The 16145-nt window shown below is 35.7% G+C and overlaps 2 protein-coding genes and 1 long non-coding RNA gene across 14 annotated transcripts; all 3 read left to right on the forward strand.

Annotated features, from left to right (window-relative positions):
• Positions 1 to 1841: 1841 nt before the first annotated feature.
• On the forward strand, positions 1842 to 3978 carry LOC147504971 (uncharacterized). The gene has a single exon (XM_086557606.1). The coding sequence runs from the start codon at positions 2166 to 2168 to the stop codon at positions 3435 to 3437; it is 1272 nt and encodes a 423-aa protein (XP_086413732.1). The 5' UTR covers positions 1842 to 2165; the 3' UTR covers positions 3438 to 3978.
• Positions 3979 to 4197: 219 nt separating this feature from the next.
• On the forward strand, positions 4198 to 12277 carry LOC147504972 (uncharacterized). Of its 12 annotated transcripts, none has more exons than XR_015193163.1 (14): positions 4198 to 4583; positions 4885 to 4937; positions 5011 to 5092; positions 6265 to 6303; positions 6822 to 6927; positions 7481 to 7552; positions 8081 to 8124; positions 8532 to 8753; positions 8890 to 9032; positions 9463 to 9600; positions 9715 to 9807; positions 9916 to 10002; positions 10112 to 10194; positions 11891 to 12277. It is a non-coding gene; the product is annotated as an uncharacterized LOC147504972 (long non-coding RNA). The 12 variants fall into 12 exon arrangements; XR_015193158.1 differs by having other exon boundaries at positions 4445 to 4583; positions 9689 to 9807; XR_015193167.1 differs by lacking the exon at positions 11891 to 12277 and adding an exon at positions 11684 to 11880 and having other exon boundaries at positions 4445 to 4583; positions 9448 to 9600; positions 9689 to 9807.
• A 1684-nt stretch (positions 12278 to 13961) lies between these two features.
• LOC147504973 (uncharacterized) lies at positions 13962 to 15270 on the forward strand. Its single transcript, XM_086557607.1, has 2 exons — positions 13962 to 14738; positions 14818 to 15270. The coding sequence occupies exons 1-2, from the start codon at positions 14289 to 14291 to the stop codon at positions 14845 to 14847; spliced, it is 480 nt and encodes a 159-aa protein (XP_086413733.1). The 5' UTR covers positions 13962 to 14288; the 3' UTR covers positions 14848 to 15270.
• The last annotated feature ends 875 nt before the right edge of the window (positions 15271 to 16145 follow it).

The following is a 16145-nucleotide window of genomic DNA, read 5'->3' on the forward strand; positions in this document are numbered from 1 at the left end:
CAAAGGATCTTAAATTGAAAAGACGCACAGGATCACGAGTTAGACACGGAAGACCGGTCAATTGATCACCCAAATGATCCAATAAATCAGCTGTAAGTCTGTAACATCTAGTGTGTACTACATATAATACTAGTATGTGGCATGTGCTCATGCATCTGTTCTCTACATCTAAGGACTTGAGAAAGAAAATAATTGCTAGTACAAATTTTAGGATAAAATATTTTATAATTATATGAACTAATATGCTGGTTAGATCGAGTTTAACTTTTTTTAATAGGGACAAAACAGTTTTGAGAAAATAATGACTAAGATATTAGAGATATATAAAAAAATATTTTTTTTCATGCCTGATTATAGATGAGATCGCGATTTTTAAAGTAATAGAGAAACTAGAGATATACAACGTTTCGTGTTCTCATTGGGAAGAGGTTATAGAAGGAGGAATATGCGTATGGTTCATTAAGTAATCTAATCAGGTCTTCTTAAACTAAGATTGTCTTTGGCATTTCAACACAGATACTTTTGAATTTTTTTTGTGTAGTTGTATTCCTTCTCGTTATATATCTTGTCATATACGTCATTTAAATGGTCATCTAAAACTTTTTTAGAGAGATATATACTATCCAATATCCATGATTCCGTGTAACTGACCTTGCTGAGTTAATGCCGAATCTTCTTATTTTGCTCTTTTTGAAAGCTAGAGGAGTTAGGAGTTAGGAACCTTAATTTAGAGAAGTGATTGCAAACACCACTATATACTGTATATATTTTAATAGCAATTTTCCACTGTAGCAATGAAGACAGTGTTACAAATTACGCAATAAGAAATGCAGTGCAAGTCTATAAGACTCGCCCACCGGTCGTGTATCATTTTAGTCCCAGCCATAGTTCACGATTTCGGAATCAACGGAATTCCGATAACTCAAAAAACCGGAATTCCGAACGGAACTCCAACCACTGTATCGAAATTTACAAGGTCTTAAATATTATTTAATAAATTATGTGAATAATCTGGGCCATTGGATTTGATAGATATGATATCATTCTATGTAAGTTAAAAGCTGGCTGTAATGAAGTGGAGGCAACAATGGTGGCTTGTAGATGGAGCACCACCAATCCACCATAAAATCTGTAATGAAGTTCCAAAAATCTAAAAGAAAACAAAAAAGGAGCATTGAAGATGATTTCAGCACCCTCAAGATTTAATTTCAATGGGTTGATGGTGAATTTGGGATAGATGGTGAAGACGATCTCAACCATTGGTTGGCTAGATCTTGAAATCAAAAGTGGAGGATTCCAACTGTTTCAGGTAGTTGTGGAGAAGATGACTAAGTTTGGATGGTTTTACCATACATTCCGACATTTTTCAAATATTTACAATTATACCCCTGGCGGAACATACCGTGATGCCGATGCCGTTTCGTTTTTTTGAAAAACCGAAATATCCGTCGAAATTCCGTCATTCCGTTCGGAATCACGAACCATGGTCCCAGCACGCCCAAAAGTAACCAGACAGCCACTCACAAGCTACATATCAACAACATATAAGCCTGGAAAAATTCTTAAAAAATATTACAATCGGCATAGTTATACTCTCATGGAATGTGTGGTAGTTTTTTCGTTACGTATTCTCTAAAGTACAGGCAGATTTATATAAAATTTATCTGTTTTATTTTCCATTTTTAAAGAAAAGCATTGACTGTACAAATTGGAGTAGAAGCAACGAAACAAAACTTGCAAAATCTCTTTCTTGAAAAAAACCTTACCGCGTGGGACCTATAACTTTTCTTCTTCTCATGTGGCCACCTATAAAAACCATGTCTTCACATCTCTCTGCTTTCACAGAATCACAGATTTTGATTTGATCCAGAAGATTCACAAAGAACCTCGAAGTCTCCCTACTTGGCAAATTCAAATTCCTCATTTCTTTCTCCACCTCTATTTTCATCATTTCCACTCTGTACTCTCTTATTAAGATGGGTTGGTTTTATACTAGTTTCAGTTTATGTCCATATTAGCTATCATCTACTTGGGTAGTCCTAAGTTTCATCAAATTTTAATCAGCTTTTCTTGTTTTATTTGCAACCCCGTCTCTTTATTTCTTGTAAATATTATTAGACCACCCATCTTCTTCTTCTTCTTAGTATATATTTTTGTAGGGAGACATGGCAGCAACAGCACCAGCTAAGAACGGTAGTAGTAATAGATCAAGAAAAGGGAGTGGATTGGTTTTGGATGAAAAAGGTAGTAGAGATTTTAATAGTGTAGAAAGGCAACAACAATGGAAGCCAGTTTTTGAAGAAGCTTCTATTTCACCAAGGCCTTTAAAGAAAACCAAAAGTCCAGAACGTCAAATAAACCATCCCCCTTTTTCTCCTTCTTCAAGTACAACTAGTTCTTCTAGTAATCTTCCCTCGTCAAGGCTAATTTTCCCTTTTTCTTATGATGGACCACAACCAATTCCTATTTTCCATCCACCACCGTTACCACAACAACAACAGATTCAGCAGCAACAGCAGCTTTTAAATCAGCAAATGATTTCTTTTGCTGCAAATCAACATGGGTATTCACCACAGCAACAGCAACAGCAACAGCAACTTCTTCAGTATTGGAGTGATACTTTGCATCTAAGTCCCCGTGGAAAAATGATGATGATGAATAGATTGGGTCAAGATGGAAGAGCTATGTTAAAGAATCCAATGCCTTACACTTCTACATCTACCAAGCTTTACAGAGGAGTGAGACAGCGTCACTGGGGGAAATGGGTAGCCGAAATTCGCCTTCCTCGTAATAGGACTCGCCTTTGGCTCGGCACATTTGATACTGCCGAAGACGCCGCCTTGGCTTACGATCGCGAGGCCTTTAAATTGCGCGGAGAGAATGCAAGGCTTAATTTCCCCCACCTCTTTCTTGGTAGGAATAGTAGTGAACAAGCAGCAGTGACGACAGTTCCACCGCCTACTTCACAAGAAAATGTGCAGACTCAGCAGCCTTATCAACCTCAACAGGTACCGCAATCGCCTTCTCGGTATATGGAGTTTACGCAGATACCTCAAGATAGTCTCAATGAAGATCTGGATAAGCCCAACTCTCCGGGCAATTCTTCTTCTGGATTCGATTTGAGCGAGGTTACGGCAAGTAGTGAGGTTTATGAGCCCACTACTACTACTTCTATGGCTGGAGAAGGTCCTTCGGAATTCGTATGGGGTGATATGGATGAGGCATGGTTCAATACCTTATCAACAGGCTGGGGTCCAACTAGTCCTGTTTGGGATAATTTTGATTCTACTAATAATCAATTGCTTCAATCTCATGTCAACATACCAAATTCTCAACCATTTGAATTCAACAGTTCCAATTTTCAAAAGGAACAAGATCATTTCCCCTCAGCTTCTTCTTCTTCTTCTTCTTCCATGAAGTTCTTTTGGGAAGACTAATTTCACTTTGATTGCTGCCATCCCATTTATCCGTACGTAATTGGCTTTCTTTTTCTTTCTTTCAAACCCACAAAGTTTGGTTTTATGAAGAACTTTGTGTGCGTTAGGCCAATCCCCTCATAGTAATCTTCACTGTTGCATATTTTTTAGACAAACAGTGACATTGCTTAAAAGTATTACAGTCCTCTTCATTACCTAGTGATCCTATTTACCTATCGACACCCATTTTGGTTTTTTTCCAAGTTACATTTTGCAGTACTGTGGCCACTTTTCTCATGCCTTCTTTTCATTGGCTTTAGATCGAGTGCCCCAAATCTTCAATAATCTTACTATGGAGAAGAGCTGCTCATATGGTTTTTGTTTATGAAGCTATGTAAATGTAGTTGAAAAAGTTTTAGATGTGTAAGACTAAGGAGGCAGGAGACAGTTTTGTGATCTCCCCTCTCATTAGTTCTTCAATCTTAGTTTCAAATTTCTTTTATGTTAAAATGATTTGTAAATACTTTGTTTGGGAAACTTTGAATGGCCCCCTTTCTGCTTTCGTTATTAGCATTAAAGACTTTAGTTTGCAGACATTTTGTTTTTCTTCTGTTTGTTATATCATATTTTACAATATGCTGCTGATATATGATTCTAATCATCAATCCTTGGCTGCTATTGAATTTTTGTGCTGTAATAGTAATACCATGGCTATTTCAGTTGTTTACTGTTTTACCAGTTAAAGATCACTTTTTTAGTGTAAATCAAACAAACACTAGTCGCGGGGGAAAAAAAAATAAGGACACTGACAGCATGAAACAAGATGGACGTACGTCTGAAAGCGCCCCCCCCCCCTGCTGCAATACAAAGACCGTTCTGACCCCCTCCCTTCGTCTTCTTCCCCATTTCCCTCGCCGATTTCTGTTAGCAGTTTTCTAGTAATATTGAGCAGTTGAGTTGAGAATGCTCACAATGAAACACGTCAGCTTTTTTTTTTTTTGTGAACAATAAGAAAAAAATGTAAAAGAAAATCAACACAAACTCTTCGTCAAAACCCCATCCCAAAAGGAACGAGGTCTTTTTTCTCTCTCCTTCAATTTGGGTATTGACTTCTTTCCTCCCGGCTTCTAATTTGTTCAGGAAAGAGAAGTTGGACATCTGAATCGGGTATGGTTTTTCTACTTCTACCTTTTTTTTTTCAACCATTTATATGTTCATCGATATATGGTTTCTCTCCACAACGTTCAGTGTACTCTTGAGCTCAGGTATGAATAGAATTCAATATATGAAACACAATATTATAACTATTAAAAATCATGGGAGAAGATTCATCCATTACAAAAATATTTATTTCCAATTCATCCGCAAAAATGCTAATTGAAATTTGCAACGTTATTCATTGTACTGTAAATTTGAAAGTGTTTCATTGCATTTACAATCTTTGGCTCACATGTTTATATTAACACAGGTGTAACCTGCTGCTGACGTTTGGTTTATGGAGTTAAGTTATGTAATTCTTAGGTGGGTGGAACAGGTACTTCAATACCATCGATTCAACTAATTACTTACAAAATATCTCGCGTATTGATGATAGTCCCAAGGAAATTCGACATGGAGAGGAGGTTGCGTGGTATGCAGATGGAGAGACCATTAGACCATTGTACGCAATGAAGATGGTATGTTTTCAGTGTTCTATTCCTTGATTGTTGTGTTATATTTTGATAGTTTATATAGGTGAGGATGATAAGAATTGTACAAGTCGCGGAGGTTCCTTGGATACTCTTAACATTGTGAGGATACTACATTTTGGGGTTTTTTTTTATTTTTATTTTTTTATTGGCAAGCCTGTTTTAAATGAGATAAGTAACTCTTTGATACTGGCGGGGTTCGAGCCCTAGACCTCTGGTATCATCACCTAAAGGTTTTACCGACTTTGCTACCATACATCTTACTATATAGAAAAATATAGGGTATGATGAATAGTGTTTTCACGTAAGTCACAGGGGCAGTTTGGTAATTTCACATTCTCTTTTATTTTTTACTTTTTGTAGGGGTAAAATTGTAGTTTTATAGTTTTTTAAATTAATTTCTAATCATAATGGGCCTTATGTTTGGAAAAGTCAAACAAATAGGGGTAAAATAGTCTTTTTCACATATGTTATAAGGGTATAATTGTAATTTTTTTTTAATATCTAAACTTTGCCATTTGTCTTCATTGGTGGGTCTCCTCATCACGTGAGAAAGTTAAACAACGGCTGTACAGTTGAATACGTGCGCAGCACGTGACTTTTGCTAGTACATATGTAGAAATTCACACTTCATACATATCATAATTGAGTCGACTTTTTTGCATGGGTTCTAATGGATTTGGTTGATATTGGGCACGATCATGCTGATTCAGTTGTAGAGCAATTACGATATGTATTAATAATTAATAGTTAAATGTAAAAAGTGTACATGATTCATTCTAAAGCATGTTCAGCAATGACATAAAGACAAAGTTAAACTTGAGATACTTTACACTAATGATTTTAGTTAATTTGCAATCTAACAGAGCCATAGTTTAGTTTTTTTTGTTTTCTTCTCATGCCGTTGTTTTATGTGAATTGGTTAGGGGACCTAGGGCACTGGTATGCAATCTGAAAAGATATCCGCAGATAAACTTAGAAATGAAATTCAAGGAATAGTTCTTTATGATATGATATGTATAGTTCAGCGAAATTCAGATTTTGTTTTTTGTTTTGGTATCATCGATGTATTGATTGAACTATACATACTTCTGCTATGGGTTTCACCTTCAAGTACAGGAAGGTCGCTAAATTGTAAGTTCATCTTCCTTCTTTTTCAGTTCATATTGCAGAAGACATGACTGGCACCTGATGCGAAGGTAAAATTAGTCTCACTTTATTTCCAAACATGTCTGATTAGATTTCAGAATGGTGCATGTGAAAACTAGTCAAATCAATTGGTCATTTCTTAATGGATTCTAGCATTGGGCATAGATGCATATTAAATAGTGGCCTGAAAGTACGGTGTTTCAAAATGCTCTAAATGGATACACGTTAGGATAGCTTTTTAGTTTTTACACAATGAGGACACATTATTTGTATTGTTTGTGCACATACGACAAATAGACTTCCAATTTAAGGAACACCCCAATAGTGACTTTGTGAGATGGACCCCCAAAACTTCTCTTTGAGCAAAGCCCAAGAAAAGTCCTTACACCCTAATAGGTTAACGACTTAACGTTGTAGCTTGCTGTTGTAAAATGGAGGCTTGATATAAATAGAGGTATAAGAAATTTTCTTTTCATGTTAAAGAATAGATGGGTGGATATTTCACATTAGATTCTGAGATAGCATCTCTCTCTTTCTAATGGATTCGTAACTTTTTGTTTTTCTTCAGTAAATGATGGTGGACATGATGAGAATGCGTAGGTGCTCGGGTTAGGTTTAATGTAGTTCCACGAAGAATTGTTTAGCTTTTGTTGCTCCCCTGACCATATCTTTCAGTAAGCCTATGCCAAATACTCATATTTGTTTATATTGATTCAATCCTCATAAAGTAGGATATTATATTCTGTCTTCATCAGATCCAACAATGTCTCATTAGCATGAGTAGTAGGTTGATAGTAAACATATCTTATTTGTTCTATTCCTACTTCTTTTTTCCCCTTTACTATTAGATTAAATTGAAGAGAACTTACATTTAGAAAAGCTTCATGTGAAGAAGACATTTCTCAATTGAATTATTTGATCTTGCTCACTATTTTTAAATTGTACAAATCATATGATGACGATGTATATGATCAACCAATCACAAGTTAGAGGGGGCTAAATAAGGTTTTGTTCACTATGAATCATTTGAGATTTTTTTTTTGTTGGATGAATGCTAAGAGCATGGCGCAGTGTCTTTTCTAGCTAAACCATAAGTATTAGAAGATTTTGCAACGGTACTAGAATGATTAACATGCTAAACTTTAAGATTGTGTTTTGATAAAGTGCAGACCCACTATTCAAATTGCTGTCACTAAATAACGATATGGTTGTTTGTATGTATATCAGGTCAAAATAAATGAGGAAGACTGTCGCCGAAAAACAAACAAAATGGGCAACGGAATCTTAAGTTTACTTACAGTAAGTGCATTTTTTAAGCTTATATTGGTAAATTTATGAAGAAGTGATTTTAGGCATAAGTGGTGGATTGATTATCTTAAGACAGTGAACTGATTATGATATTTGGGACAACAAGCTAGGTTCTTCAAAATTACTTTAGCATGTACATTTCTACTGAGAGAGACGTACTAGAGAATTGTCTGTCAAAGAATAGATGAATGTGGGGAGGTATAATGTTCAAAGATTGACACTTGAGAGTAGTGACATGGATGTTTAGTAGGATCGGTAAGAGAGCTCTATAATTTAGAGGACTGATTTTTTTTTATATTTCACTTTTCAATGTTCAAAGATTGACAATTCAGATAATTTATTTGTAGTGGAGTGTTTGTATGTATTTGTGTTGTTCATTTGGTTAATGGATTAAAACAACTCTTTTGACTATTTTCCAAACCAATTGCAGTGGAGTTGTTAAGTACATGATTAAAAAGAGATAGACCTTAAGGCAGTGTTTCTCCTATTGATTTATATGGTTTTTAATGGTGATTGCAGCTGTGTGATGGTGTTGGCGTTGTGCGTCAATAAAATGGTTTCAGGTACTTTCGAGTGCCTTTTTAAATCTACGAATTTAAAATTTATACATTTAAATTATTGACGACTTTTTTGCGACTCAGGTGACACTATTATGTAATCATATTTTTTAGTAGGAGTTGCTTTCTATATAGCTTTTGATCTTGAATTGCCCTTCAGGTATAGTTTTCACATTTATGTTACATTAATATTATTTGTTTTGGTGGGTATGTTGCCTAAGATGTAGGAGCCTGCAAGGCTTTTAATTGAAAATGTATTGCCTTGGAGAAGGAAGGTTAGAGTGTTGCTATACCTGTTAATAAAAAATGTACTGTGCCACAATGAAAAGTTGCAGGTGTCTAGATAAATAATGCTTTTTTCCACTTTATATTGTAATAATCTCTTGATATTGGCTTATTACTTCTTACTGTAGGCTGGGCAGCAAGATTTATTCTAACAGAATGAGTTCTATTAATGGTGCAATTCTCTTCATTGGCTTATAAATGAAGAGAATATAGAGAAAGCTCTCTTCAAATGTATTCTCTACTATTAATGGGGCAACTCTCTTCATTGGCCAGTTATGGTTGTCAAAAGAACAGTCGTTTATAGAGAAAGCTCTCTCAAATGTATTTGACAGCTCTATGCCTTTTGACAGGTAACACATTATTTTCACTTTAGAAAGTTATCAACATGAACCCATCATGCTTTTAGATTTTAACCAATCTCTATTACTTTGAAGTTACTATACTTGGTGAGTGATTGATTGACGTTGAAATGTTTCCCACTATTAGGATATGCTCCTCAGTTTCCACCAAACTCTTAACAATTCTCCAACAAGTTTTTATTGCTTATCAGAACCAACAATCTACTTTGTAATCGTCTTGAGAAATCAACTCATTATGGCTTCTTAATCTTCTCCCTCACAGTTTTGAAGGTAATGCAACTTGCTCTAATTTTCTATCTTTCCTCCAATCCCAGTTTGTTATTGAAGTCATTCAGTGGAAAACAAACCTCGGAAAAGAACTTTTTGAGAAGCTAATGAAATAGCTTCCTGTCTCAAGAGTTGATTCTAGTGATTATAGGCAAAAGCGTTGTGTGACATTGGCAGCAATACCATAAGGGCGAGTGAAAAACCTGTACAGGTATAGGGCCGAGTCTATTGGCTTTCTTAGACTATGGACTTTCTATATTGATGTAGGGTGGAATGCGTAGACAACATCTTGTTCTGCAATGTTTGATTTTTTATTATTTTTTTCTTCCTTTCCTTTTGCTCAATGGATTGGTGCTTTAGCGGAAGCTATGTTGTTTTGATTGTGTTTGGTTTACTTATTAAATATTTTTATGCATAGTGATATATTATGCAGGAGGTTTTAAGGAAATACATTGGTGAATAAGGTGTTTACTATTGTTCCTTTCGATTTGAATTCAGCATTGAACATATCATTGAAAACCGGTCTATTGACTGATGAAGAAACAAGATAGTGTCAATATGCTTTGTTTAGGTAAGAGAAGTCTTTTCTTCTTTCAATGAATATATGATTACTTTTGTAACAACTCATTTATAGACTACCTTCGATACTAACTGTGTAGAGTTCATCTTCCACGAGTATGGTCAGATCTTTGTCATTAGTATTCTTCAAGTGTGCTTGGTAGTTTATTTATCTGTATTGCTACTGGCTAGTATTTGGAGGAACAACAATGACCCAGAGGTACAATCACTTTTGTTGATTGAGTTTGCATTCTTATTTTAGATGGATGGATGTTAGTATATGATTTATTAGACCCATATGATAGAGTTATATTTGGTTAATATGCAGGTTAGCACTGTAAGTGCACGATGGCGGAGAACATTTGGCATTTGAGACGACAGATTGCTAGCCCAAGATTTGGAGAGTATCACCTACGTAAGATTTCTTTGCACCCTTACGTTTTGAGCTAGATTTTTAAGTTGGAAATGTTATGATTTTCTTCTTACTGCCCATTGTTATAAATGTTGTATCTTCGTTTGCGCAGTTTTTTTCTCTAACATTATGAAGGACACCCAGATTCATATACTGGCTGATTCCAATGAGCAAGAAGTTGTGCAGCAAGTTCAGGTGATTTTGCTTTCAGTAGCTAAATACCTAGGTTACATTGACACGCCGTATCGGACATGGATACGAATTATCGGACACGGCAAAATATCAAAATTCGAGGTAAATTACATGCAATATGTGTCGGACACGGACACGTGGATATGTATCCGACACGGATTTTTTTCAAAATATGGTTTGTCCATGTAACCTAGCTAAATACTTAACTAAGTCTCATTCCATTTGTCTTTAAAATCATTATAGAGCCATACATCATCTAACCTTCTCCTACCGTAATAAAACTTTATAAAATTTAGTTGTGTTTCAAGTAATATTTTTCTAAACTATTAGAGAAATTTTGCAAATAGTAATAATTTTTAAAGATTGAAAGTTAATCGCAGTCTTTCCTATATGGTTTGTGTCATCTTAGTTTCCTTTGCAAAATTCTTATTATGATAAAATCATTAATATAAAGTTTCTCATGAAGCGATAAGAGTTGGTGTTGCAAGAGGGACAGTAGTGAGCTTAATTTGATTGGAAACAAAGCATTAGAGAAATCACTGTACCTACTAAAGCCAACTGTGATTTTGATTCTTGACTCTTGCTTTTATTTGCACTTATACTTTCATATCTGATAAAATATTTGGAATCTTTTTGAGGGGTTCACTCTATGAAGCACCGATACGTCCCTAAGGGTGAAGTATCGGTGTCCGATACATGTCTGACACGGATACGCTCCGATCGCGTCGTGTTGGATACGCAATTTGGAGTATCCGATTTTATAATTAATTTTTTTAATTTCCGACACGTGGGGGATAGGGGGGGGGGGGACAGTAATCTCACACATACAAAATTTTTTTTTGGAACTTCAACTAAGTGAAATAAAATCCAAGTTAAGAAGAGATGCAAGAGAAGAAAGATGAAGTGATTAAGTGGTACCTGACTAACTAATTTTAATTTGCAATCTCCATGGATAAATCTTCAAAACCTTCCTTTTAAAACCCCATGAAGAAAGAAGAAAGAAGAAAGATGAATTGCCATTTTAATTTGAATTTGGTGAAAAATGCTCAATTATATAATATTTATATATATATTATTCAAATGTGTCCATGACGTATCCGTGTCCTATATTTTTGAAAAATGCCGTGTCCGCGTATTCGTGTCGTATCCGTGTCGCGTATCGGTATCTATGCTTCCTAGGGTTCACTTGCCCCATTTTCACTTCCTGACGCATTATTAGTATTTCAATTTGTACATTCTAAGCTGAAGTTTTTGTTGTAATATTTCTGTTGAAATCTAATATTTGTTGGTGCTTACTTCCAACCCATCTCAAATTTCTTAAGAACAAAAGTTTTGAATGTAGATCATCCAGCTCACATTTTTTTTTAGCATCTCATGCTCTGAAATATTACCTAATCAAATCAAAGAACAATATTTGAACAATGAGTATATCTATTCTTTGTATTTGGTGTTGATTGTTCCCAATGGAGCTATGTTATGTTTTTGTGATCAGATGTTCAATGTAATGAAGGAAGGATTACTGTTGGATAACTGATTTTTATGTATTTAGTCTTTTAGCAAGAGTAAGTCATTGTATATAGTATAGCGTTATGCGTTACAATTCAGGGTAGAGAAAAACATGTTTATATCAGTTTTCTTTATGTCGGAATATACTTTAGAAATGGTGAAAGATTACAGTCTTTGGTTTCTCCATATGTAGCTTTTCAGGTTTTAAGGGACATCAGTCTAACGACTTTATAGTTGTGAAAGTTGTAAGCAACAAGGACGTTGTTGATGATCTTAAAGGTTCCTGTGAATGTTCCAGTCTAGAGATGGGGGAGGTAGTCTGTGAAGCTATAACTAATACTTAGCCCCCCTAATACTTAGCATTTGGTTAAGTTTTCTTGTTAAAATTTTCTTTTGATATGTTATTTACCTTTTCTTTGTTCTTTTTTTTTTTCAACAATTTCATTTATTTAGGGCATTGGAAAATTCTACATTTCTAGACAATTAGTTTGTAAAAAATGTGGTTTGTACAGATAGTCAGGAGCATTTTAGCTTTGTCCAAGCGACATTGGGCAATAAAAATAGAAATTAATATTTTGTAGGTTTGTACCTTCCTCCTTATATTTAAGCTATATCTTATATGGACAGACATGTGTTGAAAATAATATGTGCCGAATAAGTGACACCCAAATTTTATTTGATAAAACTCACTGTTTGGAAAATTTGAGGAGAATTTTATATACCTCCTGCTTAAGTGGTTTCTTTTACAAATATGATGAACTATAAGAATTGGAGGATCAAGTAAAAATAGTAGAAACAGTTACGGTTATAATTAGAACAACCTGGCCGAAACCACTTTCATGAGCAAAAGCATTCGCTCCAACAAAATTGTCATAAGGGAAGCATAGTAACAAATTAAATAAGATTAGGTTACCAATTGTACTCCAACTATCATCTCCAATCTCTACTTCAAAACTTGAAATGGTTTGAAAATTAACTAGGTTATGATGTAGGTCGGGGGTAAAATAATGTATAGATAATGAAAAATCAACTTCATCATTCAAAAACAAAGACCCCCACTAACAAATAGAAAAAAACTTGAATTTGAACAATCCAACTTTTACTCAATCGTATGACTCTTACTCAATATTTCAACAACGGCACACAACACTATCAGTCATCATCAATAATTGCCTTTAAGAGCATATTTAGGAGAGCAACCAAAAACACACCAAAATTTTGAACCAAATCAAACACCAAACCAAAAAAACACCAGCCATTTTTAGGAGTAACATTAAATTTTTGACATCAAATGACGCGGTTTTGGATAAATCGCGCCAAATAGTCCACGTAGTTTTTCCAACACCACGCCACTTATGCCCATGTGACAGGCCCAAGCCCACGCGGTTTTCCAAAAACCACGCGGTGTTCTGAACACCACGTGCTATTTCTACACGTGATACAAAACATGTGTCGAGTGCAGTGGCTAATACTCAGGTAATTAATTAGTTTTGATTAAATATTTTGAATATTATGCATTAATTAGTTGAGTTGGATCAATTAATTATTTATCTTATACGCATTATTTTTTTTTTCATAATATCAGCATGTTATTGACTACTGAGTTAAATCGGCTTTACTTGGTGTTAGAGAGTGGTGGAAGGTTATTAAGAGTTTGGATGAGTTTGTACATATTAGAGATAGTATTTTGTGTACACCTTTGGGTCTTTTGGTTGATGTTGATTATGAGAAGGTTGATTGGGCAGAGGTTATAGCTTTAGTAGATAGATGGTGGAATACAACTCATACATTTCATTTTTCTTGTGCGGAGTTAGGGTTCACACCACTAGACTTTACCATGATTTCTGGGTTGAGTATCGGTATAGGCCAACCGATACCTTTTGATACAAATTATGAGAATATGGGTAATATGCTTATGAGTTTTCCTCGCTTAGATGCGGATGCTTATGACTCTTCTGGTATTAAGCTATCTCATATTAAGACTACATATATGGAACCCCTCTTGGATCCTGATACACGAGCGGAGTTAGCTTTGATTGTTCTACCTGTTAGTGAGGGTGTTGATGTGTATGTTAGGGCTTTTTTAATATTTTTTATTGGGTATGTTTTGCTTTCAAATGGTCATTCTACGGTACGACTTGGATATATGCTTATGTTTCTGATTTGCATAATATGGGAGATTATGACCTTGGTAGCTCAGTATATGCCACATTGATATCAGCGTTAGATAAAGCTTCACAGACATTCGGAAGTAGAAGTCCTCAGATTGCAGGATTCACAAGACTTTTAGAGATTTGGTTTTATGAGTACTTTCGATGTCTTTGTCCTAACATAGACATGATTGCTGCTACTCACCTTAGATTTGCTAGTTGGTCAGGGCCTCACTTGACTCATAACAGGGGGCAGATTAGAAATAATGTCTGTATGGTTCGTGCTCATATTGATATTAGATCATTGTCATCTATTGAGTGGAGACCTTAGCGTTTGTCTACTGCCTTTGACGATCCAGTTGTGCAGCATGCTTGTGTGTTGTCACGTCACAGAGTTATTTTTGCCGCACGTGACTGTAAGATTTGGTATTGTGGCGACAGATGACTGGACGTTATGGAGTTCCATGTGCTCTGATGCCAGATGTTAGTGATGCGAAGTCGTGGAGTAGAACTCAAGTTCATGAAGTTCATGCCAGTTGTGGTCCTTGGCCAGATGCGTCTTCTTTTGTTGTTGAGCAAACTGCTGATCAGTATTATAGATGGTGGAACCGTGTCTCCATGGGTCCGTTGTTGCCCCCTGTTGGTCGGGCTAGCAACTTCGAGTTTGTGGGCCTAGAAGGGATGAGACGTGAGCTACATATTCCTCATCTACCACAGCCTGTTTACAACCCCCAACCTCTGAATTCATATCATCCATCTCCTGTGTCTGCCAGTAATCCTCAGATATTTGCTGTGTGTGGACCTGATGGGGAAGCTACTTACATTTCTATTCTTGAGGTGCCTCGTGCTCGTTGCCATGAGTTAAAGCCGCAGATTGATCAGTATACCACGGTGAGTTTAGTTATTTTATTTTTCTTATTCATTATATATATATAATATGTACTCACAATGTATTTTCTTGGATTTTCAGGCTGAGGTTCGGGAAAGATATGAGAATTAGATTTGTATGTTTGATGGGATGATGATTGTCGTGTATCATTATAGCCAAGAAAGAGAGGAGGCATATTCTCAAGCATATCAGCAATCCCAACGTGCGTATGACGAGACACGAAAAGCGTATGAGGATATTCAGTAGGTGTATACGCAACAACATCAGGGATATGAGGAACTTTAGGCTGAGGTAGTTAACCTTCGTGCATACAGAGAAGATCTTGGTTCTCAGGTTAGGAACTTAGAGGAGAAGCTTCGAAACATCCAAATAGAGAGAGGAGAGGCATCGAGTGATAAGGGGCGTAAGAAGAAAGCTAAATAAATTTTATGTAATATGATAGGTTTTGGATCATTTTGAATATTAGATCATAATCATAGATTTTGGATTGCACAATTCTTAATTTATTTAATTTCTTAGATTTTGGATCACAAATCTTAATTTCTTCAATTGCACAATTCTTAATTTCTTAACTTCTATGCACAATTCTTAATTTCTGAACTTCTATGCACAGTTCCTAATTTTTAGAAAAAACACACGCGGTGTTGGCAAAACCGCGCCATAGAAGCCCACTTAGCAGCCCAAGTCCATGCGGTGTTGGAAAAACTGCGCGGTTTTGCCAAAACCGCGTGAGAGATTTGGTATAACACCAAAGCTGGAACTAAATATTGACCGATTTGGTGTTTGGTTTGGTGTTTTCATCAACATGTGACTCTCCTGAAGTTGAAAAAACACCAAATTGTTGGAAATTTGGTGTTTGATGCAAGGAAAGTATCACTTCTAAAGATGCTCTAATCCACAGTTTGAGCAACAGGTACCAACTCAATGATGTAAGGAGGAAAAAAACATGCTTTACTGTCACACTTCTGAATCAAGCAAAAAGTCAAGCTTTGTTGAACATAAAATCAATTTTAGGAAAGAGAAAACTTAATTTTGAATAAAAAACTCTAGCTTCACCAAAATGAGACAGAGAAATCTGATGTTACTCTTTTGTTCTTTTGAGCATTTTTAATAGTGAGACCTGAAAAACATCACATATTTTGACCAAACAAACACAAAAACACCAAACATCTTCAGCCCAAATATCAAAGATTTGACATAAAATTCCGTTGCTTTGGATACACCGCGCAAAAAAAGCCAACGCTACGTTTTGAACACCGTGCCATATAAGCCCAAAGTACAAGCCCAAACCCATGCGATGCTCGATAAACCGCGTGATAGCACCTTATAATCTACCAAAACCGCGCGGCTTTCCTCATTTCTCACCTTCTTTTCTAGAATTAAACTTCTCTCCTTAGCCAAAAAATAAA

The sequence above is a fragment of the Coptis chinensis genome, chromosome 4 (genome assembly GCF_015680905.1).
Source record: "Coptis chinensis isolate HL-2020 chromosome 4, ASM1568090v1, whole genome shotgun sequence".
NCBI classification, from domain to species: domain Eukaryota; kingdom Viridiplantae; phylum Streptophyta; class Magnoliopsida; order Ranunculales; family Ranunculaceae; genus Coptis; species Coptis chinensis.

Bases quoted from the DNA above. Each gene is read 5' to 3' on its own strand.
- LOC147504971 (XM_086557606.1), top strand. From the start codon at position 2,166: ATGGCAGCAACAGCACCAGCTAAGAACGGTAGTAGTAATAGATCAAGA.
- LOC147504973 (XM_086557607.1), top strand. From the start codon at position 14,289: ATGACTGGACGTTATGGAGTTCCATGTGCTCTGATGCCAGATGTTAGT. The intron at 14,739-14,817 runs GTGAGTTTAGTT...TTGGATTTTCAG, and splicing joins AGATTGATCAGTATACCACG to GCTGAGGTTCGGGAAAGATA.